Consider the following 27,584-nt stretch of genomic DNA (forward strand, 5'->3'; position numbering starts at 1 on the left):
TTTGCAGCTATTTAGATTCTTGTTGTTTGCTGTTATACTGCATTCTTATTTTAATTCTTTTTTTGCGGCTCGTACACACTTGAAAAAAACTATCTTTGTCTCTAACAATAAAAATGGTTGAGAACCACTGCCTTTAATGGTCCTGTGTTGTTAAACAATGACAACTCATTGCAATCGTGAAGTTAAACGTAAACTCACAAACAGATTTTTGTCGGATGCGAGCAAATCACATCGCGCCAAAAGTTTAGCAGAGATACAAAAACGAAAAAGGCTGTAATAGTAAAAAACAAACCGAGTCGGACTTCTAAGAGTTCCAACAAAGTACAATTACGCAAATTCTTCAAGATTTTTTGTGTGTTATTTCACAAATTTTGGGAGTTTGGTGACTTTAATTTAGTTCATACTTTCCGATTTTACTGAACTGGGACAATTCTATTTTTGCTAAGTCCGTCAAATATTTTTGTTTATTTCTTATGTTCGCTTGAAACTGGTGACTATAATTTAGTTCTAACTTTCTTGTTCAGAGAGACAGACGTGGCCGAGATGGTACAACTGTGTTTTACTCTTTGTAAGTAAATTTCAAACATTACACAATGACAATATTTGTGTCCGAGAAATCTTAACGTTGAATATTTACTTTCTACACGAGAAAAAAATTCAACAAGGCATATATACAGGGTGAAGGTTGTTACTTAATGCGAGCAAAAGTGACTTTTAACATAATCATGAATACTTGGTGATGTTGCTTAGAAGTAAATGTGTCTTGGTTATTTTTTTACAATGAAACAATTTGACCAATTGGATTTATATGGGAGCAAAACTTCCAAAAAGCTTGAATACATTTTACCACAGACTTTCCAACAAACATTCTCTGAATAATGTGCAAGTTTCTCTAACCTAGCGAACATACAACGCAAGTGACCTCTCTTCCTTGCACGTACGGTTCACAAGGAACATTATAGCCACATTGGATTTCGGCAACAAACAGATAAGCACCATGTTGGTTTCCCTTTGTTCCCGGAATTACTTGTGGTGTTCTGTCAACACAAAGATGACTGGATGAGTGCTTCACTGTGTTGTGGGAGCCGGTCATTATATATCCGGTGTATTCGATCGTCCAACCTTCCGGGCAAGTTTCTCGACTTGGAATCATAAGCTGAAAATTATAAATAAAACAAAACAAAGTCATAACGTTTAAACGTATGTCATTAAAACTTAAGGCGAACTTTTTATACTCGTATCAGTTTTTGAAAAACAAACAAATTTAATTTAGAATTGTAAGAGGGTCTACAATTTGGGCCTAAACCCGACTTGTTTTTGAAAGTACAAGAACAAAACCCGTTTTCTTGCAACTCGAGCTCGAACCCGACTTACAACTCTGCTTAAATTTATAACATGGCCGACCACCTTCGCTGGGCTTTGCACCAAGCAAACTGCACACGGAACTCCTTGATATTGAAGAGCCTCTTCCTCAATGAAAGATAAATCGAAAAGTGAGTATCTATTTGATCCTTCTCTGTACTCTGCTCCGTAAATGTAAGCAGGTCCTGTCGAGTAAAGTGGAAGAGTAAACGAAGCCGCTACTGGTTAAGAGTATGTTATTGTAACGAACGCGAAACACAATAATTTTACACTTCTTGTAATACTCATACTCTTGCAACGAACCTTGCGATACATCTATGTAATGTCCTTGTGTATACGTCACATTATGATGTAAGCACAAGAAATCAGACCCGCCTCCGACGTGACTGTAGTGAGATCCACCAGTATAACCTGTACAAAAGTACTTTGTCATCCTGTAGTTCGTACTTTACAGTGCCGAGGTATTTTACCATGGTAAACCAAACTTGTTCCAGTTTTGCCCGGGCAATCATATCTTCCCCAACGTACGTAAGTTGTGCCTGATTGAAATAGAAATGTTACGATTAATTTCCATAAAAATCAAAGGTCAGAAGCCTGCGACTTCGAGGTCATATGCGGCTCTTTGATCTCTCAGATGCGTCACAGTTTGGGAAGTAGTTATTGTGCATTTAAATTGAATGTTTTTGTTTTAGTTCAGTTATTTTCTATAGTTATTATATAAAAACTCTTGACTGGTAAAGGCTGGATCCGATAAACAAAGGACTATACAATACAGTTCGTTCATTTTATATTGTTTTCCAGCAAAAATAACGACAGCAAAACAAAGTTAGGTAGTCACTTGAATCTTTACCTGTTCCGAATGTTGCTAACACTGGTAGATCTTCCTCCTGCTTGAAAAGCGATCAGCATAAACCAACAATGACTTTCAGTTTCACATTTCTTACTTACCGATGATCTTTTATGACGAACTTGTTGCAATTGTTGACGGTTTCCACCCAAATCTGCTCCAGCAGCTCCAGATTTATTTTCCTCTAGTAACTGCTCGAAGCTAAACAACAAAACATGGCGGCATAAACATTAAGGCCTCATTTTAAATGCTGCAGTTAAATAAGGATATTTTAAGATATACGGCATCATCACGTCAATAAAAAACTAGGGTAAATGTAATTTTAAAATTTGCAAAGAGGAAAACAAGAAGACAAATTTCAGAAACTTAAAATAAAAGATAAAACATTAACGCCAACTTACTGTCTGAGTTGAACGATTGCTCTGTGCACAAAACTACCGACACATAATGCCACAACTAGGAGAGAAATTGTCCCCAAAAACAGAGGTTTGCTTGAAATCTTACCAACCGAACTTCTGTAGTTTTGCAGACGCATGTTGCTTGCCACACAAGGAATGATTGCAACTTTTGGAAGTTTGCAGCTTCAAGACATGTTCAACTTTTGGGGTTTGTGATTGATGATGATGATGTAATATCACGATGTCATTAACTTAATCGATCATATGACAAAGTTTCAATTAACTTTTCACGATGAGGTTTTCTTAAAGGAAAACCCAGCATGTGGGAAAACATATTTTATCTCAAACAAATTGATTTCGATGTTATACCAAGTCCCATGGTGTAACTTGAACCAAGTTTAAACATAAGTAAGAATGTTATTGTGTTAAAGAGTTCATAAAGATGTCATTCTTCTATTTAACTTCAAAATTGCTATTTTGGGAAGATCTTGGAATCGCCACTTTGCAGGCATGTTTTTTTTTCTTTTTCAACAGTTTTACTAATTCATGAATTTTTTTACATTTTTTTGCGGACTTACTTTAATAATGACCAAACGATTAACGTTTTCGACGACTTCATTTGCATTAACAATGGTGAATTGAACACTATTTCGTGGCATATCTCCATTCTTATTTTCCAGTTATCTTGACCTCAGATACCATCCACATGTACTGTAAATGTTCTCGACAAGCCGCCGGTAATGATCGAGGCATCAAAGTCAGTTCTGTTGTATTCTGATGGTAACAACGAACCAGGTCCAGAACTACGTTGTTGTTGTTCTAAGCACGTTCTTTATTTAACAAATTTTCAACTGGTGTAATGCTCAACAAAATACTAGTTGTTTTGCAAGGACTTTCGCCCACCAGAACGGCTTCTTCACCGTTGACAAATAGCAAATCTGTTAATATGCAACATGGTGGACGAAACACTTGTTCGGTAATTTTTATGGGTAGGTTCTGTCCTATTCTAATTTTTTCCGGCTTGGTGATTGCTTTAGCGCAATTGTGTCTCTATGTGTTTTTTCACCAAGCGAAACATACTAAACTAAACTCGCAAAATGTAAAATAAAGCACAATGCTTTTATATTGAAGTTGTATAATTTTAACTTGGTTTATTAACTATTGTAAGTCCTTTTTAACAGGGAATCAAAGAAATACTGTCTATCTTATTTGTGACGTCAAACGCTGCATACCGAAATTGGGCGTTACCCTAATCACCCGCCACACCCACTTTCACCTATCTGGACTCACCCACACACACCTCATGTAATCAATTTGCTTATACCGCAATGCCGGTGTAGCTGCAGCGCGTTTAGCCATTTATCTACCGAGTGTGCCATCCACTGTTTTGCTCTCCATAACACTTCAACGTTGCGCAGTTATTTCCGACTTGGTGATTTTAGTACAATTGTGTCGCTATGTTTTTTGTTTAACAAGCGATTTTTTTTATAAAACTAAATTTCGAATCCACAAATAAAAAAATTTCATTATCATGAAGTTCACCGATGGTTGCAAGAACAGTTCCAAGTCTGTAATAGGTAAAACCCAGTGGTGGGATTCAATTTTTAGTCAGCCGCTTCTATCACAAAAGTTATATTTTTCAGCCGGTTCTGTTACAAAAAGTCCATTGACAGTAACCAGTAATGCTAACCGGTTCGCTGATCTCATAAAATTTCGTGACACGGTTCTATAACACCGGTGCAAACCGGCTGAATCCCACTAATGATAAAACCCAATGTTGTACGGCATTTGCATCACAGTATATTGTCTTCAACCGAATTGTTACGTCACGCCCAAAAAAGACGTTTTCTCCCACAGTCACGTGACCTCGCTCTGCGGTTCTCGCCGTCACGCCTGAGTGCGCATCTGGACGTGGCGCCAAGTTATTAACTGGCGCTAAAAGACCAGATTCGATGTCAATTGGCGAAAGGTAAATTGCGGCGCTTTCACCGATTGTGCCGCGATGTTTTGATTAACACGGGACACGCCATGGCACATGAAAGACGCCACGACGGGGGTGAATGGCGCCTGTTTTGTCTGCTGTATAAACTCAGGCCCTAACGTCGCCCGCATCAGATCGAGTTGTCAAATTATCGCGGTGATGTTTGGTTTTCGTGTGGATTTTCAACTGGTAGATTGAAAACAATCACTGCAAATCGTCTTTTTTCACTGTAAATTGTCCTTTTTTACTGAAAGTCAATTTATTTTACTCTAAATCGCCTTTTTTTAATGTAAATCGTATTTTTCACTGTAAATGTTTTTTTCACTGTAATCGTCCTTAAATGTAAAATATTTGTAACCATAAGGAGCTTCATGCAAAGAGGCAATAATGGCAACCCCATAACTTAGGAATTATTTTTTCACATGGTTTTACTTTAATTTTTGGGTTCAAAACATTCTAATTAGGCGGATAATCACCGATAAGGCGTTGTAATAATATGTTTCACTTTGAATGAAAAAAACGTGAAACATTTTGGTTCGTTTTGCATTTCTCTTTTCGTAAAGTACATTTCTCAATACTTGTCACACATAGCAATTGCCAAAATTTTAACTATAAATAAAAATGTTCTTTGTTACAGTAACGTACAAAATTGCTTCGTCACATGAACATGTGTACGCGAGTCCATTGCGCTAAAATTGGTCCACGGATCACTGGGTCATTTAATATGTCAATCAATCAAAAGTGACATATTTAATCTACATGTACTAACAAAAACTTTACCCCTGTACTTAAAAATGTAGCAGTTTTAACTAACGATTCCATCCGTTCGTAACAAACATTCAATCTTAAGGACAAAAAGGCTTAAATCAGTATACATAACATTCATTACATACTTTTCCACCAAGCAACAAGCTGGGAGATTCTATTATTAAGTTTAAAGTACATAAATTATTTTGAATTAAAACTATTAAGGTTTTATCAACGGTTTGGGTGCCGTTGATAAAATTTTGTTTGTTATGGTAACGTAAAAAATTGCTTTATCATGTGTACATATCCGCGGCTTTATTGCGCTAAAATTGGTCCACATTTTTAACACCGGGTCATTCAATACGTCAATCAATCAAAAAGATATTTTAAGAAGCTTATTTCTATAGTTTCAAAAATATCATAGTTGTAACAAATGGTTCAATTCGTGTTTGACATAAAGGTTCGTTTGATCAACATGTGTCCGTTTTTGTTTCTCGGCTTTGGTAACGGTAGATTAACTATATGAAGGTTGAACGAAAGACAGGTGATTTATCATTTGGCACAATACGATGTTTTAAACCTGTTTGAAAGTGTGGCACTGACTCGTGACATGGCAGAGGCATCACGACTTTATGAGGTCAGATTTAATCTAAAGCACAACCGCCAGGTCTTGGTAAATACATGTTATAAGGACGTTTGTTTCGAAGCCCTACCGTTCTGGTGGGCGAAACGTGAGCAAAAATACAAGTTCTTGATCAAAACAACGAGTATTTTGTTTAGCATTACATCAGTTGAACGACAAATTTGTAAATATGCAACCAAACGCTTGTTAGGTATTTTTTACAACAGCTATTGTCATCATCAGTGCAAATGAATATACAAGCTCTCTGAATGTTTTGTTTTAATTAAAGTAAAAATCAACACTCAGAAAATGTTTTGTTGTGGTGTTTCGGCCTAATGTATTGAAAAGCCGAGCTGTCAATAAATGTAACTAGAATTGTCTGTTTAGCTGTTTTGCTTTTGTGGGTCGGAATGGTTTTTACTTCACAGGTGATGTTCTCAGAATTTAAGTGTTTGTCTACAAATCACATGAAAAATCCTCCCCTCAATTATTTGAAATTTCTCCCTTGGAAGAATTCCTCCCCGGTTGGGAACCACTGGCTTAGTTCAGTGGTCGGCAACCGCCGGTCCGCGAGAAGTTTAGTATCGGGCCGTATAATTTTCAGGCCAAATGCTTTAAAACATTTTGCACATGTATCCCGGGGATGGTAAACTAATTTAGTCGTTTTTTTATTGCTGAATATTTTTAGTTTTTAGTAGGCAGGTCCGCGATAGACTTTCAGTTTCAAAAACTGTCTGCAGTACAAAAAAAGGCTGTCGACCCCTTAGTAGTTCAGGACGGTTACTGTAGAAGTTCCTTGGAAACCCATATATTAGATCACAATATTTGTATCCGCGCCTTTTCCTTAACCTTAATCAGAGACTCAATCGCATTGCGTTTGATGCGCGCAACATTTTAATCGTAGATTAACAAGAAAAACGATTAAGTAAATATTGACTGAAGAGACACGCGCCTTGCTGGTTCGCGGGCCTTGTTATCGACGAACAAATAGTCTCGACGCAATTTATGGCAGACTCTCGCCTTCACGTTCACTGTTCCGTGACGTGGCGCACCCCCGCACCCCCCCAAACCCACAATCGCGACGGCAATCAGGAAAAAGAACGATGAATTTTTTCTTGGCCCGATTTTTCAGGAAATGAGCGCAGATACTTCGCTATTTGAGTTGGATGGCTTCTCGGGGTGAAATTGCTTCGTTGGGTTCATTTTCGAGGTTTGACCAAACCTTACGTAGGTTATTATTGTAAACCAGGGTCCGGCAACCTTTGAAGCGACGCTTGCCAATTTACTTGTTATTTCCATGTGGTAATGACTTCGCGTGCCAATGTTTTTTCTGAGTAATAGTGGTTCGTGCCAACTTATATCAATTTTAAGGAGAGAGAGCAGAGCGTTTAGTGCATGTATACTGGATTTTAAGAGAATGGAATGATCAGTAACTAAAAACAAGCAGTGTAACATGTTAAATTAGTACTTAACTGTGAACACGCAAGTCGGTTGGCGTGCCAACAAAATCTTAAGATCACCTCGCGTGCCAACCTTGACCCCTGTTGCAAACGCTTTCCAGAGGCACCAGGGTCATGCACGTTCTTTTAGCTGATTGGAGTGTTATTGCCCTGATGAAGGCGAGCTGACTAGGACGTTGAAACGTCGGTTAAAACGGTACATTTGTTAGAAGAGTATCATTTAGTTTGTACCTATTACCTAATGCCTGGCAGCCGAACTTTACTTTGGTTTATGCTGTGAAACGCAACGCATTCTCAGTACATCAGAATCTTTTATATCGGTCTGTACGTACTAGTAAGGTCGTAAGTAGTTAGACATAAAGTAAAAGGCTTTTTGGAAAAGCAGTTCATCCTTTTGTTTAAATACTAAAAAGTGTTACACTTTTTTGTTTTACAAGTCAACAAGTGGAAGGAAAGTAAAACATGGAGTGGCATTAAAAGATGTCGATTTAAATTTGTTCAAAAAGTCAGGACATTGAAATCAGTGCACAATAAGTTATATTGTTTGTGTAGTTTAGAGCGCACTGATTGGGAAAGAAAGGGATTAATATAATGTACTTATGTCTCGATAAAGTAAAACGTTTATATCGTACATTTACGTTTGTGCTATTTAAGATATTATTGGCTGCTTTTGCCGTTTAAAAGAAACTCATGTTTTTTAACCTTAACACTGGACGGGCGAACCGTGCTTCCAAAACAACCGTCTTCTGATTAGTCTGAGCACATTTTTTACGCTTATTAGTTTTTTTTGCAGTTCTTTGTGTAATTTGATATTGAAATAACGAGATTTCAACATTGCATCGCTATATCACGGTAAGAGACTGTTACAAGCATTTCCAATGCGATCTGAACAAATTATAATTTCAAAATAAAACCTTTTCAATTATCAGAACTAGGTTTTTGCATGTAAATACTTTGCCCAATCATCAAGTCATTGTCATATCAAAACCATTACACACGAGCTGTATATAAGTTTTTTCTTTAATGTACAAAATTGGTGACAAATTGGCAGTTAAAAGAGTAAAACAAGAAAAACGACATTTATATTTTACGGAAAAAATTTATGTGCTACTTTATTGTAAATCTAATTGTAAGTAACTAAATTACAATATTAGACTAACTTTTTTGCAAGGAGGGTTATCTTATACTTTAGTGGGAATAATCACCAAACAAACTCTCTGGTGAGCTCTCGTCACATAACGCTTCATAATACGGTGTAGCTGCAGCGCGTTCAGCCATCATCCACCAATTGTGCCCTTTACTGTTTTGCGCTCCATAACCAGTGCCGGATTAACCATTAGGCAAAGTAGGCACGTGCCTACAGGCTATTAAAAAATCCAGACCACTTTAAAATCAGTAGAATGATTTGGCAACGCTGATAATTCTAATTTTTTAGTTGTCAACCCTGATTTTCGGGCCACTTGTTTTAGTGCAATTGTGTCGCTATGTGTTTGATCACCAAGCGAAATAAACTCAACTCAAAGGTTGTACAGTAAACATCGGTTAAACCGGATTCAGTTAATCAGATCTTTGCCTAATTTAGACAAAACTTGAGTTACAAATGATTTGTAATGTGGCAAGGCTTTGACTATTCGATATCGGTTAACCGGGATCTTCATCAATTTAAGACAATTTTTTTATCCAAACCGCTCCGGATTAACCGAGGTTTAGTGTATTTAACAAAATTACGATGCGAAATCAATAAACCCGTAAAAATTCCGATCGGTACCACTTTGCGGATTTCAGCTTTAATGGATGAGAGATTGACAGAAAGAAAAACTTTTTCAAAACAATCTGATACAACTTTTCTTCACGATCACTCAACCGTGCGATTTCACTTAAAATGTTGCACCAAAGCAGGTTTAATCATGCGTAACGGGTGCTTATTATTTTTTCAGGTCGCAAAATCGTTTTCCGATGGCAGCTTTACCCCACTTGACCTTGGCGTTGACCTTCGCGGTTTCGCTCATCGGATTCACCCACCAACAGAACTGCCAGCCTAGTAAGTAACATTATGACGTCAAGTTTCCTGTTGACGTCACTTCACGCCGAATTGTGGCGAAACAAAAATAAACAAACATTGGGTGGCGCCCGTTGGAGAAAAGGAATGCGAGTTGTTATGGCAACAGACCGTTAAAACAGGGGGGGGTTGGGGCGAGATTTAGGAATGTTAGAAAATTCGTCGCAACGTTCCGTTTCAAAAATGTGCGTAAATTTGGAACTTATTACTCACGCGGAGAGAATAAAGTAAAAACAAAACAACTAAATGTTGCTAAATATTGAAAATTCGTTAACGATCGTCTGTTCAAATACTGCGCATGAATTTGGACTCGCGGGAACAGTACAATAGATTTAAACAAATAAATAAATTGCGTTACAATCTTATCTTCGTCTCTTTTTTGTCTCCAAAGTATTTATGGACATAAAAGTTTTTGTTTAGTTTATTGGTATTTATGGACAAGGCCCCTACCTAAGTTTCAGCCAGAGCTTCATTTATCTCTGATCTATTTCTATTTCCACAGCTTCTATTCGAGGGACGAGCATTTCAAATGTCATTTTAAGGAGCCGAGCAGTTTTTGAAAGTGGGCAAAATGTTTCAGTTTACGTGACAATATCGTGGGAACTTGAAAATAGAGACAGTAAGTTCGATTCTCAACTGTTACGCCCTACAAGATCTTAATATCACATCCCAAATATCCATACAGAGTTAACTATATGCTCAACTGTTACGCCTTTTTTTGGTTCTGCTGCAATAACGGGCTGTCAGTATACCCAATTCAAACTTGTATTAAAAGATTAAAAAGTTAAGTCAAAATTTTTATTTGCATTGTCACATCCAATTGCCATTGTTGAACAGTGTTGTAAAACAACAATGACACCGAAAAAAAACCCTATTGGGTTAAAAATGATATAGACAAGCAGCGCATATATAATACAGTAGTCGCATTATAACAACCCTCGTTTAACACCAATTCAAACTGTTCGCTTCCAGAAGCCTCGTCGGGCCACGTCTCTTTTATAATTCGCTACAGCGACGTAGCATAGAATGACAATTATGATGTCAGAGAACGGTAACCGAAATAAAAACATAAATCAAACGCAATGACGCATCCCCACACACTGAAGCGTAAAACCAAGCCAGTATAACTCTACTTATATTACTGCTTCCAGATTGTATCTCACATTGTACCATTGACGAACAAGTTAGTCAAGTCAAAATTTTATTTGCACAATCACTTCATCATCACAGTTCCATTGTTGAACGGTTAAGTAAACAGCAAGGACACCGAAAAAACCATGGGTTATCGAGTCAAGTGTTCTGTTATTTGAATTGCGGTTAAATTCCGAACAAATAATCACAAACATAACTGCCAGAGTACTTGTGTGTACAGAATACATCATGTAGACGTTTAAACAATCACTGTTGTGATCATCAGTGTAGGTTTTTTTCGTTATAATGGCTTCCTTTTCAATTCGACTATGCGTACGCATCTTGTAAAACTCTTCGTTGATTCATATTCTTGCAGACGTAACTCTGGACGGAACCTTGATTCAAATCTTTGACAGTTCCGGAAATTTGCACAGAGGGCTTTGTGACGTCGGCAGGTGAGATTGTTGTAGCTTGTGACAACTTGACAACTTTTTGTATCACCGCGTACCACCTGATCCTTGTTTAAATTGGTAGAGCAAGGCTATTTTTGTTAACTAGGCTAGCAAATTTATGAGAACAGCAAGGTTAGCAAATCAAAACAATGACCAAGACACGAGTTTTACCCAAAACAGTTGATCAGTTGAGTTGCAATTCTTAATCTGACTTAGTAAAGCAGAAAGCTTGTGTACCACCTGAAAAGCTCCGGCGTATCACAGGTTGAGGACCACTGCCTTGCACGGACAGTGCTGATTTGGACAGATATTCATTTCGTGCTTCTTGCTTGTGGCATCTGAGATTAGCGTTCCTGTAATTTGCCTCCAAACACGAATTGCGTTGATTGGCCTGACGCACGTTGCTGTGTTGCTTGTAATCGTGTGCGTTACAGAATGCTGTCTGAGTTTTGGTTTCAAAAAAGTTAATGTTAGTTTTGAAAAGGCCTGTTGATTAACAGGGTTATAGTTTTGAAGGTTTTGTTAGTTTTGTCAGGTTTATGTCGTGGAGCAGATTTTATCACAAAAGAACAGTTAGGACATTTTATCAAAAGTGAGAATACATCCATTATAGTATTGGTATTCTGATACCTTATGCATCAAATCAAAATGCAATGTTATGTATAAAACGGTAAAATGCATTTATCTTGGAGCCATAAGGTAATAGAACTAAAGGCTGTCCGTATCTAGCTTTGCTAAAGCTTAAGAATCCAGAACCAAGGAACATTTGTTTTAGCCTTAAAATTGCTGACATCAGCAATTCGTATTCTCCCTGTGGTTCTGTTCAAAGCTAAAACCGGTTTTGTTCGAATAGTAACCGGACAAGGTTTTGTGTTGAAAAAAATGGCAATGTAAAGTGACCGGTCCAAGTACAATACGTCACGATAGTAATTGCATACGAATAAAGTGTTTGAAATTAAAGTCAAATTTCGATGCTATTAGCCGCCGCAGACTAGTGTGCCGCGAAACATTTCCTATTTTAAAGTGCAAACATTACCTGGTGTTTTAGGACTTTATGACGAAATTCTGGTCTGCATGACAATGTTTTAAAGCTCAAATTTTTGTTACTGGTAATAAAAAGCATCCTTACCCACCACAATAAAGATTAAAACTAACATTCTTTGAACAACTTTTGTTAGTTTACGTGCGAAGTGTGCCGCGGAAAAAAAATGTTTTTTAATTCACCGCACGCTAAAAAAGTTTGAGAACCACCGGTTTAAACCGGATCACTGACCGCTGGGGGTTACTTTGAAGATCGTCGTTCTGGGTGAAAGCAAACAGTAGCTTCTGTGAAGATCTTTCCGCCCCAGAATGCGGCTCTTCGGCCCCAGCAAACGACGTCTGCGTCTGCAACTTGGAATTATGTCCCGATAGAGCGGAGTTTTGCGAAAGGGGAAGAAGTCTGTCTCTTTTGTTGGGAGAGGATGGATTCTTTTCAAACATGCCAGTGAGTATATAACCCAGTGTTTTTTAAACTGTAATTTTACCTTGGCTTTTCGAGCTTGGTTTGTGCTTAAAATCGAATCAAAAAATTCAAAAATGATATTTGATGTAAAGTTTACTTTGATATGTCTTAGTTGAAGCCCTAAATTATGCTTTATTTGTTTAAACTTTAAAGCATTCTGGGTTCATACTATTGAGTTCAAGGAATGAGTTTTGAATTGATTAAACTTGGATATTCAAAAAGCATCAGTCAATGCTTGGTGGATAAAGACGTTTCGGTCGGTGTGAAGGCAGATTTTATTGACATTAGTAACATTTCATTAGTAAATTCGATAATTATAGGTTTAACAATTATTTAGTTAGAATGAGACAATGATGCACGATTTTTTTGCCATGTAATGATTCATAATCATTTGCTTTAATATTATTAATGTCCTGAATGCGCCATTAGTAGTTTCGGGGAAAACACTGTAGAAAGTAAAAAGTATTGTTACAAAAATTAAAAACACTCTTTGACGCCATTTTTAGGGAGAAAACAACGTCACATTTGTGGGAGACTTCGAAACCGAGTATGACGTCACAATTCGTCCGTACTCCGGGTAAGATATCTATAGATAGTAACAAGATTTCTGTAGATTATAACAAGATTTCTATAGATTGAATCGTGCGTTGCGATATCGTTGAGATGCTTGGTTTGTTACAAAAAGCGTCTGAATAACACCTCACAACTATCGTAAAGTGACGTCACAATATACTGATTTAATTGTTAAGATAAACTTATATACATAATGGGATCGACCCTAAAGCGTTCATTCAGGTCAATTGGTATAGAGCGCGAGTCCCGAAAAAACTCGTGTCGTGGGTTCGAATCCCACCACAGACTAGATGCTTGGCGACCGGCTGATTGGGAATAACGCCTTCCATAGGCCTGGCGTAAACTGTGAACAACATTAGTCAATATTTTGTCAAGTTTTTGCCACCAGTCGCACTGATGAGACCTTATTATACGTCAAAACAGTGTCCACTGTCTGCAGCTTAGACTATGAACTATAATGTGAATTGTTTTTCAGAATTACCAGCAACACTTTTATCAGTCCTGTATTTTTGGAATCAACACCAAATTGCATGCAGCAGTTGTTACAAGACCGCGTGGTCAACGAAAGTTTTGCAGCTCACCTATGCTGCGGTAAGTTGAACAAAATGGTTGCCAACAAATTTGTTTTTTAATGAGATCTTTAGCGACAAAGAGAAAGAGGTGTCCCAAAGCATGTTAAAATATATAAATAATTTATTCGTACATTGACCTTATGCAGTGGTGGTATTCAAATTTTTGGTCAGCGGTTCTATCAAAGTTTTTTTCAGTCGGTTCTGTTACATAAAGGCCATTGACAGTAACCAGTAATGCTAATCGGCTCGCTGATCTCATAAAATTTCGTGAGACGGTTCTACTGACTTTATGTACTACGGTCTAAAAAAAGTGTTAAATGTACATATAACATGTGGCCACAAACAGTGCATTTGCTGTACAGGCTAGTGTAGCTTATCTGACTCCACTTAAAAAGACTGAGTTTGTGCCAATGCTTTACATTAGTGTGATTTGTGAAGTTAGATGCCAAGATAGAGGTTGAAATGTTGATATATTGCACGTTGAGCAGCATCCACTTTGGATAAGTGATTGACAACGCATTTGCAAGAACAACAATGTTTCAATGCGAAATTTGTGGAGTAACTTCTTTAAATCTCCTAAGTTGCCACAAGACTTAATTTGTGCTGCTGTTTTTGACGATTTACTAAGTAAACTGTACTTTTAATAACCTGGGCTACGTAGAAACAATTTGGTTATATGCGTTTGGAAAAAACTCATTTTTGGTTAGGGCTTTTTGGTTTGGATAGAACAGGCTTGATTTGGCCTAAATGCACACTCTGCAAACTTGTGTCGTAATTTCAACTTCGATTTCAACTTAATTTCATCTATCTGAATTTCAGACCTCATTCGGAATTTTTTTGAATAAAAATGTTGGGTTCGGGTAGTTTTTTTTCACGCTTGTCACATTTTTCTTAATTTTACCTTGGTGTCAATTTTATTTGATGCTCTAAATCAGTGGTTCTTAACCTTTTTCCCTTGCTGCACCCCTTTTAAATCACTAACCAATTTTCGCACCCCCTTTCAAATCACTAACCAATTTTCGCTCCCCCTTCTGTAATTGCTTAAATAGAATAGACCTAACCAACCTTAATGATTCAGCATCCCCGCACCCCCTAGGAACAGTTCTCGCACCCCTTGGGGGTGCGTGCACCCCAGGTTAAGAACCCCTGCTCTAAATCGTTCTTTATTTGTTTAAAGAATTATTATTCTGGCCTGTATTTAATTCTGACATAACTGCAATTACGGTGCAACTATAAATATTCTTAACCTAGTTAGCGTTCAACCGTTATTTTAGACAAAATGACCCCTTGTTTTAAGGGTTTACGAGTATTTTAGTCTTGCACTTTAGTGGTTGAACAATAACTTGGTTTAACATGTAACCTGATGGACGAAATGTTTGTTCTGCATTTTACAACTACATTATACCATAAAGTAAACCAAGTATCGCGTTCATGCATTTTCAGAAGCGGGTCATTCGTTTCTGACGCCAAGAAACGTCACAGTTTTCGGGTTTGTCCCCGACCTCGACACAGGACGCGTCACAGCTAATGTCACGTGGTTCGACCCTACAGAGGAAGGGAAGCTTTTCTCCGAAGCTGTTGCAAGATTAGACGATGCGGTGGAAATTAATGGAACGGTAAGAATCAAATTGAGTTCCATGTCGTGGGTTCGAATCCCACCGCACACCAATATTTTTTTAACCTGCGCCTTGTGCTAGTTAGTGCTGTAACCTATGGTGGGATTCTGCCAGTTCGCACCGGTTCTATAGATCCGTCTCAAAATTTTATGAGATCAGCGAACTGGTTAGCATTACTGGTTACTGTCAATGGCCTTTTGTGACAGAACCGGCTGAAAAATATGACTTTTGTGATAGAACCGGCTGACAAAAAGTTTGAATTCCACTACTGGCTATAACGCCTTCAATGGGCCTGGCATACTATGAAATGACAATACAATAACAGTTGGGTAATCACAGTTGGGTCTGTTTTGGCAAAAGTATTATTCGATTTATAAGATTTCTTGACCTGGGTTCGGATCCCACCGCAAGCTAGATTTTTCAGTACGTACCTTGCAGCATAGGAATGCCTCCCAATTTGATTCTGTAAACATATACCACCAACATAGCTCCAATTAAGCACTTAAGGTTGTTGTATTATAATATATCCTCCAAACAAGTCAGACCAAAACCGGTTAGCATTACTGGTCACTGTCAATAGAATTTTTGCAACAGAACTGGCCGAAAAATATGACTTTTGTGATAGAACCGACTGACAAAACATTTGAATCCCACCACTGGTTATAGCCTACATGTTAACAATGTTATTCTATTAAACACAGGGTAAAAAAAGTTTAAGCTTTCGTGTCAATATTTAAAAACATTTTGTACTGCTTTTAACTAAAGTTTGACTACCTTTCTAGCCGGCTGTGGCTTTCATGTTACCAAATAACGACTCTTTTGCGACCCTGTGTGACAACTCAACAGCATACATGAGCACTTTGGTTGGGTTAGAAATCGGTCGAAGATACGATCTCAATATCCTGGTTAACTACAGCAGAGATCACATTCAGTGTGGAAATAACATCGCCAACTGTAGAACTGAAATCGAATTCTTAGTAGGTGAGTGAGAGATCAATGTCGTAGTTTTTTTTATAAAGACTCCCTATTTTACTCGTTTTCAGGACACCGTATGATATTGTATTGTCATGTTATGATTTACCTATTAGCAAAAAATTCATGATTGTAAACTCAGGAATGCAAAAACAAACAACCAAATTAACACAACAACACTTTGATAGAAAGAATTAGAATTATACCGATTTGCAAGAAGCTATAAACTGAAATGTTTTAATTAAACTTTCGACTTTTCTTATACTAACTACCACTTGAAGAAAGTTCTTACTTATTATATAAGCTATTGCTGCCAGGCATAATGTCAATTGTAAATACATTTGCCAGAAGAGTTCTATAAACTTGTTCTTACTTAATCTTTGGTGCCTTGGATTGACTTTTTAACGTTGTAAGAGATTTGAATGGTGGCAATATTTTTATGTTTTTGCTTCAAAAATTGAAATTAATCTGAAGGATGAAGTTTGGTCATTTTCTTTTAGGTTAACTTTACAAATTTGGGGCAGTGATGGGATTCAGCCGGTTCGCACCAGTTCTATAGAACTGTCTCGCGAAATTTTATGAGATCAGCGAACCGGTTAGCATTACTGGTTACTGTCAATGCACTTTTTGTAACAGAACCGGCTGATTTTGGGTATTTAAAGTTAAAAAACACATTTAATATGTTCGATTATTTTAATTTTGTCACTACTTCGCGCAGAACTGGATACTTGCAATTTCAACGTTTGTGACGTCAACGCTGATTGTGTCAACGGTCTAAATTCGTTTGACGTCAACTGCACTTGTCGGGAAGGGTTTGAGGGAATCGGATTCAACAACTTAACAGGTTTGTTAAGATTGTTTATGAATCAGCCATTTTTATAATCGTTGATTTTTTGGGATTTATTTTTGCAAAAATTGCATATAGGGCAATATGGTCATATAACGACAAAACCGATTACCTTTGTCAGTGAAATTGTTAACGGCTGTGGTTCCCAACCAGGGAAAAAGTTACAAACCTTAAGGGGAGGAATTTACTTTCATTTTTACATGTGGTTTGTAAATAGACACTTAATCTCTGGAAATATAACCTGTGAAGTTGATAAAAGACCCAAATAATAATTGATTTCATTTAAACTGTATAAAACTGTAATGATTTTGAGTATGTGAAACCGTTAAGTTGCCAAACCTCTGATTTAAAAATTTTACAATCTTGACACTCTACATTTAGGGGGTGAAAAAACGAACAGTAATGCAAGAAAAATGGCCAAACATTGAGTTTATGAAGCTACAAATTTGTTTAATCAGGATTATTATTATTATTTTGCATCCAACATAATTTAATCATAGTTTCATTCAAGTTTTTTTTCCACTTAACATCTAGGAGGAGGATGCATGGACAAAGACTTCTGTTTCCCTGAAACAAATCCTTGCGTCCCGGAGGCTGAATGCACAGACAACGTTGCTCCAGAGATCGGCGCAAGATGTCAGTGTAGAAACGGTTTCTATGGCGACGGGTGAGGCTATTTAAATTCCACATATTGTCCATGTCAAAGACCGCTAAAGTTTTTCGTGATGCAGGAAACCTTCATCCAAGTATTATTTTGCTCCTTGCGATTCGCGCCGCACGCTTCTCGAACGAGATCCCCAACTTCTTCGTCACGTGTTATTTGTAAACTAAATCCTAGATTAAAGTTTTTGTACACCATATTTATTTTAATTTTGCGTAATTTTAACCGCATAGTTTTTGTATCTGTTTCCCAATTCTGTGACTGTGATGCCTGTGTTGTGATTTAGTCTTGTTAAAGTTATGCGCAGAACAGAACAAATTGTAACATAGAAACACATCTAAGTGCATGCCATTCTATAAGAAACTTTATAAGTGAGTTGTGCTTGAATAAACCGCTTCCAGTTAGGGTTGTTAAACCTATTATTCTGTTACAACTTATCATTCATCATGACACTGATTCAGTGAAGCGCATAAAGTTGCTTTGCTACAATAAATGAAGTGCTCCCAGCTAAGAGTAATAAAAGTCCAAGACCTAGGCATTGTCATATAACATAGTGTCCCAATCCCTTGCCTTGAACCGTGTTCTAAATGACCCGCCAAAATTCTTGTTGTTTTACAGCATTTCCGGTCAGAGTGGGTGTAGCTCAATTCTAAATCTCGCTCTTGCGATTTCGCTTCCAATCCTAGCTCTTGTTCTTATCATAATAGCCATTGTTGCGTGGAAGGTTCGAGAACGTCGAATCCGCGAGAAGGTTTTGACGTGGGAACAATTCGTCAGCAACAAAACATTGCTGACTAACAAGGAATTCAACACCGCAGAGATTGGGGTAACACAAAATTTTTATGTTTAGAATAATCAAATTGGTCTATTATACTAGTGGTTCTTAACCCGTGGGTAATTAAACCAGAGGTGCTGTGTCGGTAACATTTTTAGCCTCATTGATTAGTTTGTAAACAATTCTGTAGGTCAGGGGTGGGCAACCTTTTTTTACTTTGGGGCCAATTACAATTGTCAAAATTAGATCGCGGGCCGCACCATACGTATAATTCGCATATGATTCTAGCCACATTTTGCCAGGTCGCAGAAAACTAGCATCAGGCGCATTAATCTGCTTAAAAATATATAATATAGTTCGTCTCGTTTGCTGGTACATTTGAAATCTAAGCGTCTCTGCGGGCCGCACAACCTTTAATGAAGGGCCGTATTTGGCCCGCGGGCCGCAGGTTGCACACCCCTGCTGTCGGTAGTAAATCGTCCGGGTAATCGCATATTTAGGCTTGGCTAATGGTTATGCGATTAACCGGATTAATATGTAACAACGTAAAAATGTAAAAAAAAACAGGAGGAAACCAAAATGCGTGTTATTTAAAATATAGGAGGAGAACTACGCATGTATGTTTGGAGAGGAGTGGGAGCTGAACAGGAGCAGTGTGAAAGTGGGAGAAGTGATAGGGAGAGGAAATTACGGGATCGTCTACAAGGGATGTCTCAAATCGGTCGACGTCGCTATCAAAACAATACAAGGTGAGTACATTAAGATTTGAAGTTGGGAATATAATTTATTGATTATATGCAACCGGTATCAAAAATGCAATCTGTTTGCGTAAAATGTAAAAATAACTTTAGTCGTGTAGCTAAAAAAGCATAAAAACTGACTATATTTGGTTGATTTATAGAGTTTAATATACAGTTTGTTGCTGCTGTCAATAATTAACTCAGATAAATCATAGTACGCCAGGCCGATTAAAGGCGTTACACCGAATCAGCTGGTGTCCCAAGCATTCCCATATGGCAAGGCACAAGCTAGAAAAATCTAGCGTACGGTGGGATTCGAACCCACAACCGGAGTCTTTCCGGGACTCGCACTCTACCAACTGAGCTACACAGGCTGATTCGGTACAACGCCTTTAATTGGCCTAGCGTACTATGATTTATCGGCATGTACGAAGATGTGCCTCTTAACTCAGATAAACATTCATCTCTAAAAATGTATGAGTGTGAATGTCCTGGTATAAGAGTTTTCAATCTTTAAATTTTAATGCATGTATTCAAAACAGAGTTGGATAAAAGGAATCTTGACTCTGCCCTTCACCGCCACAAGAACAAAAATAAATCAGTCTTTTCTGGTTTTGCAGACGGCTTGCGGCAAGAGGAAAGATTGAAGGATTTTCTTCACGAAATTAACTTCTTGCTCAATGTGGGGAAACACCCTCACGTGATCAGCGTCATGGGGTGTTGCTCCACCCAGCGGCCAGTTTTATTGGTCACCGAATTCCTAAAATACGGAGATTTAAAACACTTTCTCCACGGAGTTAGGGATGTAAGTAGGAAAGTGTTGGCTTTCATTATCAAATATGTCTTGGCGATTTAAACGCTTCAGATGTCGAATACTGTAAGCGTGTTTTGTTGTGACCCGGAAGCAGCGTTGGAATTCAATATTTTTGTCAACCGGTTCTATCACAAAAATCATATTTTTCACCCGCTTCTGTTAGAAAAAGTCCATTGACAGTAACCAGTAATGCTAACCGGTTCGCTGATCTCATAAAATTTCGTGAGACAGTTCTAAAGAACCGGTGCGAACCGGCTGAATCCCACCACTGCCCTAAAGGCGAAAAAATAAATATCATTTGAATGCCCTTTCGCTTGGTATTCGTATTCGACAGCATTTCACAATTGTCCGATGCTGCTAACTGGTTTAAGTAACACAATATCACCGCTGTCTCAAACTGCTTAATTTGAATCGTGTTTACTATGTTCTGTGATTTGTATATGACTGTGCCATGATCGTTGGTCTGCATGGATGCGGGCTGGCCCAGTATTTAAATTTATGTTAATAATAACCGAATTTTGATCAATCTAAAAAAATAACTCAAAAACAGGCGAAATTTTCTAGCAATTTATTTAATGAGATACATGCTCCTGAAATTTGGCTACAAGATTCGGAATTCTTTGCAAATATTATGTTTTTCAAAACAAAGGGCATAATATCTACAGTATAACAAAACAGTAGAATCTGTTCAAATGGCTCTGTGGCCCATTGAAAATGTCTTGGTTGGCCTAGTACTGGGCCATGGCCCACAGTTTGGGAACCACTGCCCTACTACGAAGCTGACATGTACAGCATACCAGGCAAGCAATGGTGCTTGTGATTCAACTTTCGGCGGGCCCCCGACTGAGCCTGTGTAGCTCAGTTGGTAGAGCGTGAGTCCAGCAACATTGCGTAAATCGTGCTTTGCCGTTACCTTGTTCTGGCTCGGCCGGTTACAAAAGTGTCGGTGAGACGCGAGTCCCGGAAGAACTCCTGTCGTGGGTTCAAATCCCACCGCAGGCTAGATAGAGATTTTTCTAGCCTACGCCTTGTCATATGGGGAATGCTGGGTGACTGATTTATTCGGTATGACGCATTCAATGAACCTGGCGTGCTATGATCAGTTTGAATTTAGATCAACACAAATCACAGTACGCCAGGTTCATTGAATGTGTCATACCGAATAAAGAGTCACCAAGCATTCACCACCATATGGCAAGGCGTAGGCTAGAAAAATCTCTATCTAGCCTGCGGTGGGATTCGAACCCACGACAAGAGTCTTTCCGGCACTCGGGCTCATCAGGGCTGATCCAGTTATGAATTTACGTTCATCTTAATAGGTCAACACCAGCTGATTTATCGCGAACCTGTTTTCAGCCACAAAAGTACAAGGCCGACCCGACCTATCACGTGACCCTGAAAACGCTGACGGAGATGGCGCATCAGGTTGCCATGGGTATGGACTTCCTCACTAAGCAACGCATCATCCACGGGGATCTGGCGGCAAGGAACATCCTCGTGGGAGAGGAAAGAGTTTGTAAGATCGCCGACTTCGGACTAGCGAACGACGTTTACAGGTTGGTGCGATTGTTCGGCTTTTAAGACTTGAATTTTGCCACAAAATCTGCAGGATTGTAAAAGCATAGAGCCAATAAATGATAAGCTGCAGACAGTGCACACTGTTTCGACCTATAGGGCCAGTTTCATCTGTGCTGTATGCCCAGTTGTGGCATTGCACAAACTAGTTGAGGCATGGGTTTTTAGCCTGTTACTCCCAAATAACTGGAGTTCCGTTGGATGGCTACATTAGCAAATACGGCCGATCTCTCGTCACCAGCTGCACTGATGAGGCGTTATAGGTCGAAACAATGTGCACTGTCTGCAGCTTATCACATTTGACTTGTTTATTATTTAAATTGGTATTAAAGTTGATGTACTATTTTCGAGATAAACCGGTATAAAACCAGTTTGGAATAAATCAATATTGTGAGGTGTTTATTAAACTTTAAACATGTAAGAAGCTAAGTTGGAAAGAATTTATTGAACATGGTGAAAGAAGTTGCATTTCTAAAAAACAATCTACCTTCTTAAAAAAAAATTTCCTCCCCAACTACGAGGCTCTTAATCAGTGGTCCTCAAACTTTTTTATTGTCGGGGCCAAATGGTAGTTTTTTTAGGTATGTAAGAAGCCGCAAAAAAACGAGACCTTGAGAAAAACACTGAAGATCATTATCTTGAAAGCTTAAATAGCAATTTTTGGTGGTTTTTTGAGGTCTGGTGCGATCCGCAATATAAGTGGTTGGGCGCCGCATGCGGCCCTCGAGAGCCGCGTTTGAGAATCACTGGTGTAAACTAATTTCAAATCCTTCTATTGTATTGTATAATGTGACCTCTGACGTAACACAGCGTACAATCGTGCAGTATAAATAATAATCTTTACCTGGTAGTGTTCGTTGAAACTTTAATAATAATAAATTTCACCCACAAATTTATTTAAATAATTTTCACTCACACAAATCAATGTTCAAATTAATTAAAATTCTACAGATACGGATTAATTAAATCCGGAGCAGAGAAGACTGTCCCGTACAAATGGATCAGCCCTGAGCGGATGAAACCAGGAAAGTTTCCAATCACCATAAAGAGTGACGTGTAAGTAAAATTTCTGTGTTCGTAAGGTGTTTTGTTTCAAATCTATTGCAAGCGCAGTCAACATCCGCATTGGTAGGCTTGTCATAAAACTATTGAAAAAATGATTTACTTTTTTACTTACTGCATAGACGCTTCAGGGCAGGTCCCAGTTATAAATTTAGGTTGATCTTACTTCTATTTATGCTACTTTTCAAATGCTGTCGGCTCACTTTTTTCCAATAAAACTTGATTTTCACATTTTTGGCAGCTGGTCGTTCGGGAACCTTATGTATGAGATGGTGACGCTTGGTTGCACACCGCACTACGACGTTCCGGATGAGTTGCTGTACGAGAAACTGCGAACCGGATATCGGATGAGACAACCGGAATCGTGCGGAAACGAAATGTAAAATTTTATTGCTACGAAATATTTTACTAATTGGAACACATTTTTATACCTCGCGTTTCATTCCGCTGTGAGATCATTGATTTAATAATGAATGGGTGAAGTATTGGTTTGTGAAATATATCCAATACCCTTATCCCTATAAATTACATTCAATGACGGGTAAGCTAACTTGGCCTAATGTTTATGTTTGTGATGTTTTTTGAGCAAAACTTCCGACATTTACTAGTACATTATACCTCGGTTAATCCGGACCTGTTTGAACCAAAAAAATATCCGAAATAGGTGAAGATCCGGATTAACCAATGTCGAATAGCCTTACCGCATTACAAATCATTTGTACCACAAGTTTTGTCAGAATTAGGTGAAGATCCGGATTAACCAATGTCGAATAGCCTTACCGCATTACAAATCATTTGTACCACAAGTTTTGTCAGAATTAGGTGAAGATCCGGATTAACCGATGTCGAATAGTCAAAGCCTTACCACATTAAAAATCATTTGTACCACGAATTTTGTCAGAATTAGGCGAAGATCCGGATTAACCGAATCCGGTTTAACCGAGGTTTACTGTTAAACAAACAAAAGTTGAAACACCAGACAAGGCGGTTTTGCTGGGATTCGAACCTACGTATTAAACTTCATGTGGCAAACAGCTAGCGTGCAAACCAACCCCAGTTCGGCATGTCAGCGGTTTAACTGTGACGTCATACTTGTGTTGAGTTCCATGAAAGCGCATCTCCGGTGTTGTCGCGTCTATTGTGTGGCGCCCACGCGTGGCAGAGGTTGAAAATCGTGCGGAAAAAGACGCAATTTGGCCTGAAGGTCGATCGGGTCATCGGTGTTGTGGGTTTGGGTTTGAAAGGGGATTTTTTTGCAAGCTACACTGTTTCGCTATTTCGCTTCGATTGACATTTTGACGTCGACAACATTTTGTTTGTCGCAAAACAAACATTGTGAAAAGGTCGTTTCGGTATTTTGTCTGATTTTCCTGTTGTGGGAATCTGTAGACCCCTGAAATAGAGTTAAAAAATGTCTTAAACAACAATTTTTGGGTAAGAGTTTGAAGTCTAGTAACACTAGATACGGACATAAACTGGTTACTTTTAACCATTTTTTTAAATCCAGAGGCCCCTGAAATGGAATTTAAAAAATATCAATTTTTTTTATTTGGTTGATATATTTGTGAGTCTGGAAACGACAGACACGGACATAGAAATGCCTTGGTTAAATACATTTAACAATTTGCACTGATGATGACAAAAACAACTGCAGAAACGTCTGAACAAAATGTATCCACTATATATACAAGCTCTGGCAGTTTTGTGTTTTAACCAAAATTTGTTAAACGCCTTTTGATTTAACGCTCTTGTTCGAACACTTGCATTTTTAAGGTATATGATAATGAGCAAATGTTGGAGATGGAAAATTTGGTCTCGTCCTTCTTTTGCTCAGCTCATAAAAATGCTCAATACTGCCATCGAGCGATCGGATAGCAACGTTGCTTTGACTGATAATGGAAATCATATTTACCAAGTAAGTCTGACACAGGCTTAGAACTACTGACTATGGAACCAGAGCTAGATAATGTATATTGCATATGATAATAATACACCTTAATGTAAAATGATAGTACGCCACGGCTATTAAACGCATTTTGTAGACCTTACGTACTATGGTTTATGTGTGAGTATGCCAGTAATGAATGTATGTTCATCTTAGCTGCTTTAAAACGATTGATATTGTCCAGTTTTTGACCGATCTTATACTCCTATACATAGCTGTTGTTGGCTTGCTGCCAGGCATAATATCAAGTTTTTATTAAGAAATCAAGAGCTCTTCTGGCAATTGTGTTTTTACATCGACGTTTCGACGCCATATAGACGACGTCGCCTTAATCTTATACGCTAATATTCGTAAATGTTGTTTCGCCTTCTTGGGAAGTTTTCTGCCAAAACTACATACAAGAGAGCTGATTATTCGTGTAGAAATGTTAGATATTTTATTTCACTTGTCATTATGATGAAAATTCTTTGAGGAAAGTTATACATTACCAACAGGGTTTAAACAAAATCCAATTTGTACAGCATTAGGCCTTTTTTATTCTATTTTCTGCATTTAAAAATAAAGCATTGTTTTCATTTGCCTAAAACACATTCATTGTTTTCAGAACGCGGCTGTGATTGACGCTGAAATTGTAAACAGCCGATTGTAATCCAATGAGAGGTTGGTTAAACGTACGTACCAACAGTTTAACGGTAGAAGTACTAACACCATAACGAGAATCACAACTTTGCTTTCACAAGGCGGCGTAAAGAGCTGAATTTTTATTTAGCGGCTGTAAATGGGTTAGGTTGGGAAATATTTACATAAAATTTTTACATTAGTAACTAATTTTTGGGGTTAGTTTTATTGAATTTTAAGTGCTAATACCTTACCCTGACCCTAATAACCCTAACCGTGAGCATTTTTGGAGATATAACCAATCGAATTTGGGGGTCAGATTCTCGTTATGGTGTTAGTAGCTCTACCCAGTTTAACCAACAGCTAAAACCAAAGGACACAGTTTGTATTCTGCAACAAACCTACCATCCGTTTACATTAAAATAATGGTTTTCTTTCACTTATGTTGTCTGTTTGTACTCTGTTATCGGTGCTAGCAGTCAATGTATCTTTTTACCCTCAAACTTACGACATTTTTGTGTATTGTACTTGCTACCTCCGAAAACAATGATTTGTAAATATTTTAATTGTCAATAAAGCATCAAGGATATAAGAACCAGTTTTAAGATTTATCACAAAAACAGGAATCACAAAGTTTTACTAATTTTCAACATTGATGACGAACGTTTGCTGCCCAAGAGCAGGTGAAGGTTGTTTTGTTCCCAAGATAATAAAACTAAAATCTTTAACTCGAAAATGATCGAAGTTGCTGGGTTGGTAATCCTGGGCGTCGGAGTCTCTCACAAGTGTCATATATCTGTGAATAAACCGACTGTTATGTTGAGGAAATATTGAACTTTATATCGAGTGGTGGAATTCCAATTTTTTGTCAGCCGGTTTTATCACAAAAGTCATTTTTCAGCCGGTTGTGTTACAAAAAGTCCATTGACAGTAACCAGTAATGATAACCGGTTCGCTGATCACATAAAATTTCGTGGGACGGTTCTATAGAACCGGTGCGAACCGGGTGAATGCCACCACTGTTTATATCTATAACTCACTTTTCGTCTTTAAGGATCTCTTTGCTCATGAGCTCACTCATCAAGTTTGGTTGGACTTTATTGAAATTGTCAGTTAATATATTGAACATGTCTGTGTCCATCATGTCAATCACCAAAGGTTTTCCGAATCTAAAACACACAATAGAAATAGTACTAAGATTTTTATGTTTTAACTTTCCCTAAAAAATATTCGAAACCATAGCAACCACCTGATAGATCCAATCAGCGCTACTCGCAGTCTTTCTGTTTCCATTTCCTGGGGGTTCAGAGTGCTGAGACAATTCGCATTTCTGTATCTTAGAAACACCGCCACCCGTTCTGAAGGGTCGACAACAAAAGGCCACCGACCCGAATTGCTAAGTTTCTCGCTTGTCCCATCCAGTAATATTTTGCTCACATCACCCAAAACACAAGTTTCACTCAATAACTCTGGTGCAGCAGTTTGCTGAGCTGTAAAACATAGCAATTTATACACCACAACCAACGTAAGAAAATGGCAAAATGCCCTATCAAGAAATAGTTTTAGTAAATACACTAAGAAATAAAACAGCAATGTCTAAGTTAATGTTTTATGCAGTGGTAGGATTCAAATTTGTTGTCAACCGGTTCTATCAAAAAAGTCATATTTTTCAGCCGGTTCTGTTACAAAAAGTCCATTGACACTAACCAGTAAAGCTAACCGGTTCGCTGATCTCATAAAATTTCGTGAGACGGTTCCGTGGGACCGGTGCGAACCGGCTGACAGAATATGTACAATCTCTATTAATACCTCAAAACAATTACCTGCAGCTGCCGGTTTTGCAGTTGATGCTTTAGCAGGGCTTGATTTAGCAGCTGTTGACTTATTCGCTGTTTTCTTCTTAGCTGGCATAGCTGTTATTCAAGCTGTAATTTAAACTAACCTTCAATCAGTAGTTACGACTTAACAAAAGGTTGAATGGGTATTGTGTCTCATATACATAAGAAAAAGCGCTGACAGACGTTAAGAATGACAAAGCAGTTTCTTTTGAAACGAGCTAGGTCTCTATGCCCACAAGGAACTGATTAGGTAAAACATATTTTTCACACCTTGCAAAATAAATTCGTTTTTATATTAAGTCTGACTGGTTGACAAATAAAAGTTGGGTGACAAAAGAGTTTAACGATTAAAAAAGCTGGCTTTATTAAATGCTTGCCTGTTTACTTTTTACTGTACTAATGTTTACAAAGTC

General features: G+C 38.0%; 3 protein-coding genes and 1 non-coding gene across 5 annotated transcripts; 2 read left to right on the forward strand and 2 right to left on the reverse strand.

Moving 5' to 3' along the window:
- Positions 1–892: 892 nt before the first annotated feature.
- Positions 893–3,966, reverse strand: LOC145232655 (uncharacterized). Its single transcript, XM_080097319.1, has 7 exons — positions 3,908–3,966; positions 2,311–2,410; positions 2,213–2,249; positions 1,833–1,901; positions 1,666–1,773; positions 1,408–1,547; positions 893–1,156 (listed from the first exon to the last, which is right to left on the reverse strand). The coding sequence occupies exons 1-7, from the start codon at positions 3,964–3,966 to the stop codon at positions 893–895; spliced, it is 777 nt and encodes a 258-aa protein (XP_079953445.1).
- A 4,243-nt stretch (positions 3,967–8,209) lies between these two features.
- LOC145234051 (uncharacterized) lies at positions 8,210–25,922 on the forward strand. Of its 2 annotated transcripts, none has more exons than XM_080098822.1 (19): positions 8,210–8,269; positions 9,355–9,458; positions 9,979–10,095; positions 10,984–11,062; positions 12,353–12,545; positions 13,070–13,140; positions 13,612–13,727; positions 15,152–15,324; positions 16,107–16,305; positions 17,015–17,140; positions 17,678–17,810; positions 18,423–18,630; positions 19,181–19,328; positions 19,940–20,124; positions 21,490–21,689; positions 22,660–22,764; positions 23,012–23,149; positions 24,544–24,685; positions 25,320–25,922. In XM_080098822.1, exons 2-19 carry the CDS (start codon positions 9,374–9,376, stop codon positions 25,362–25,364), a joined length of 2,463 nt encoding a protein of 820 aa, XP_079954948.1. In that variant the 5' UTR covers positions 8,210–8,269; positions 9,355–9,373; the 3' UTR covers positions 25,365–25,922. The 2 variants fall into 2 exon arrangements, with proteins under 2 accessions (XP_079954948.1, XP_079954947.1); XM_080098821.1 differs by lacking the exon at positions 8,210–8,269 and adding an exon at positions 8,912–9,282.
- Positions 20,981–21,135, forward strand: Trnaa-agc (transfer RNA alanine (anticodon AGC)). Its single transcript has 2 exons — positions 20,981–21,017; positions 21,101–21,135. It is a non-coding gene; the product is annotated as a tRNA-Ala (tRNA).
- LOC145232656 (IQ motif and ankyrin repeat domain-containing protein 1-like) lies at positions 25,887–27,244 on the reverse strand. The gene is made up of 4 exons (XM_080097321.1): positions 27,157–27,244; positions 26,583–26,823; positions 26,374–26,502; positions 25,887–26,129 (listed from the first exon to the last, which is right to left on the reverse strand). The coding sequence occupies exons 1-4, from the start codon at positions 27,242–27,244 to the stop codon at positions 25,973–25,975; spliced, it is 615 nt and encodes a 204-aa protein (XP_079953447.1). The 3' UTR covers positions 25,887–25,972.
- Between the last annotated feature and the right edge of the window lie 340 nt (positions 27,245–27,584).

This window comes from Phallusia mammillata, chromosome 6, assembly GCF_965637545.1.
Source record: "Phallusia mammillata chromosome 6, kaPhaMamm4.hap1.1, whole genome shotgun sequence".
NCBI lineage: Eukaryota > Metazoa > Chordata > Ascidiacea > Phlebobranchia > Ascidiidae > Phallusia > Phallusia mammillata.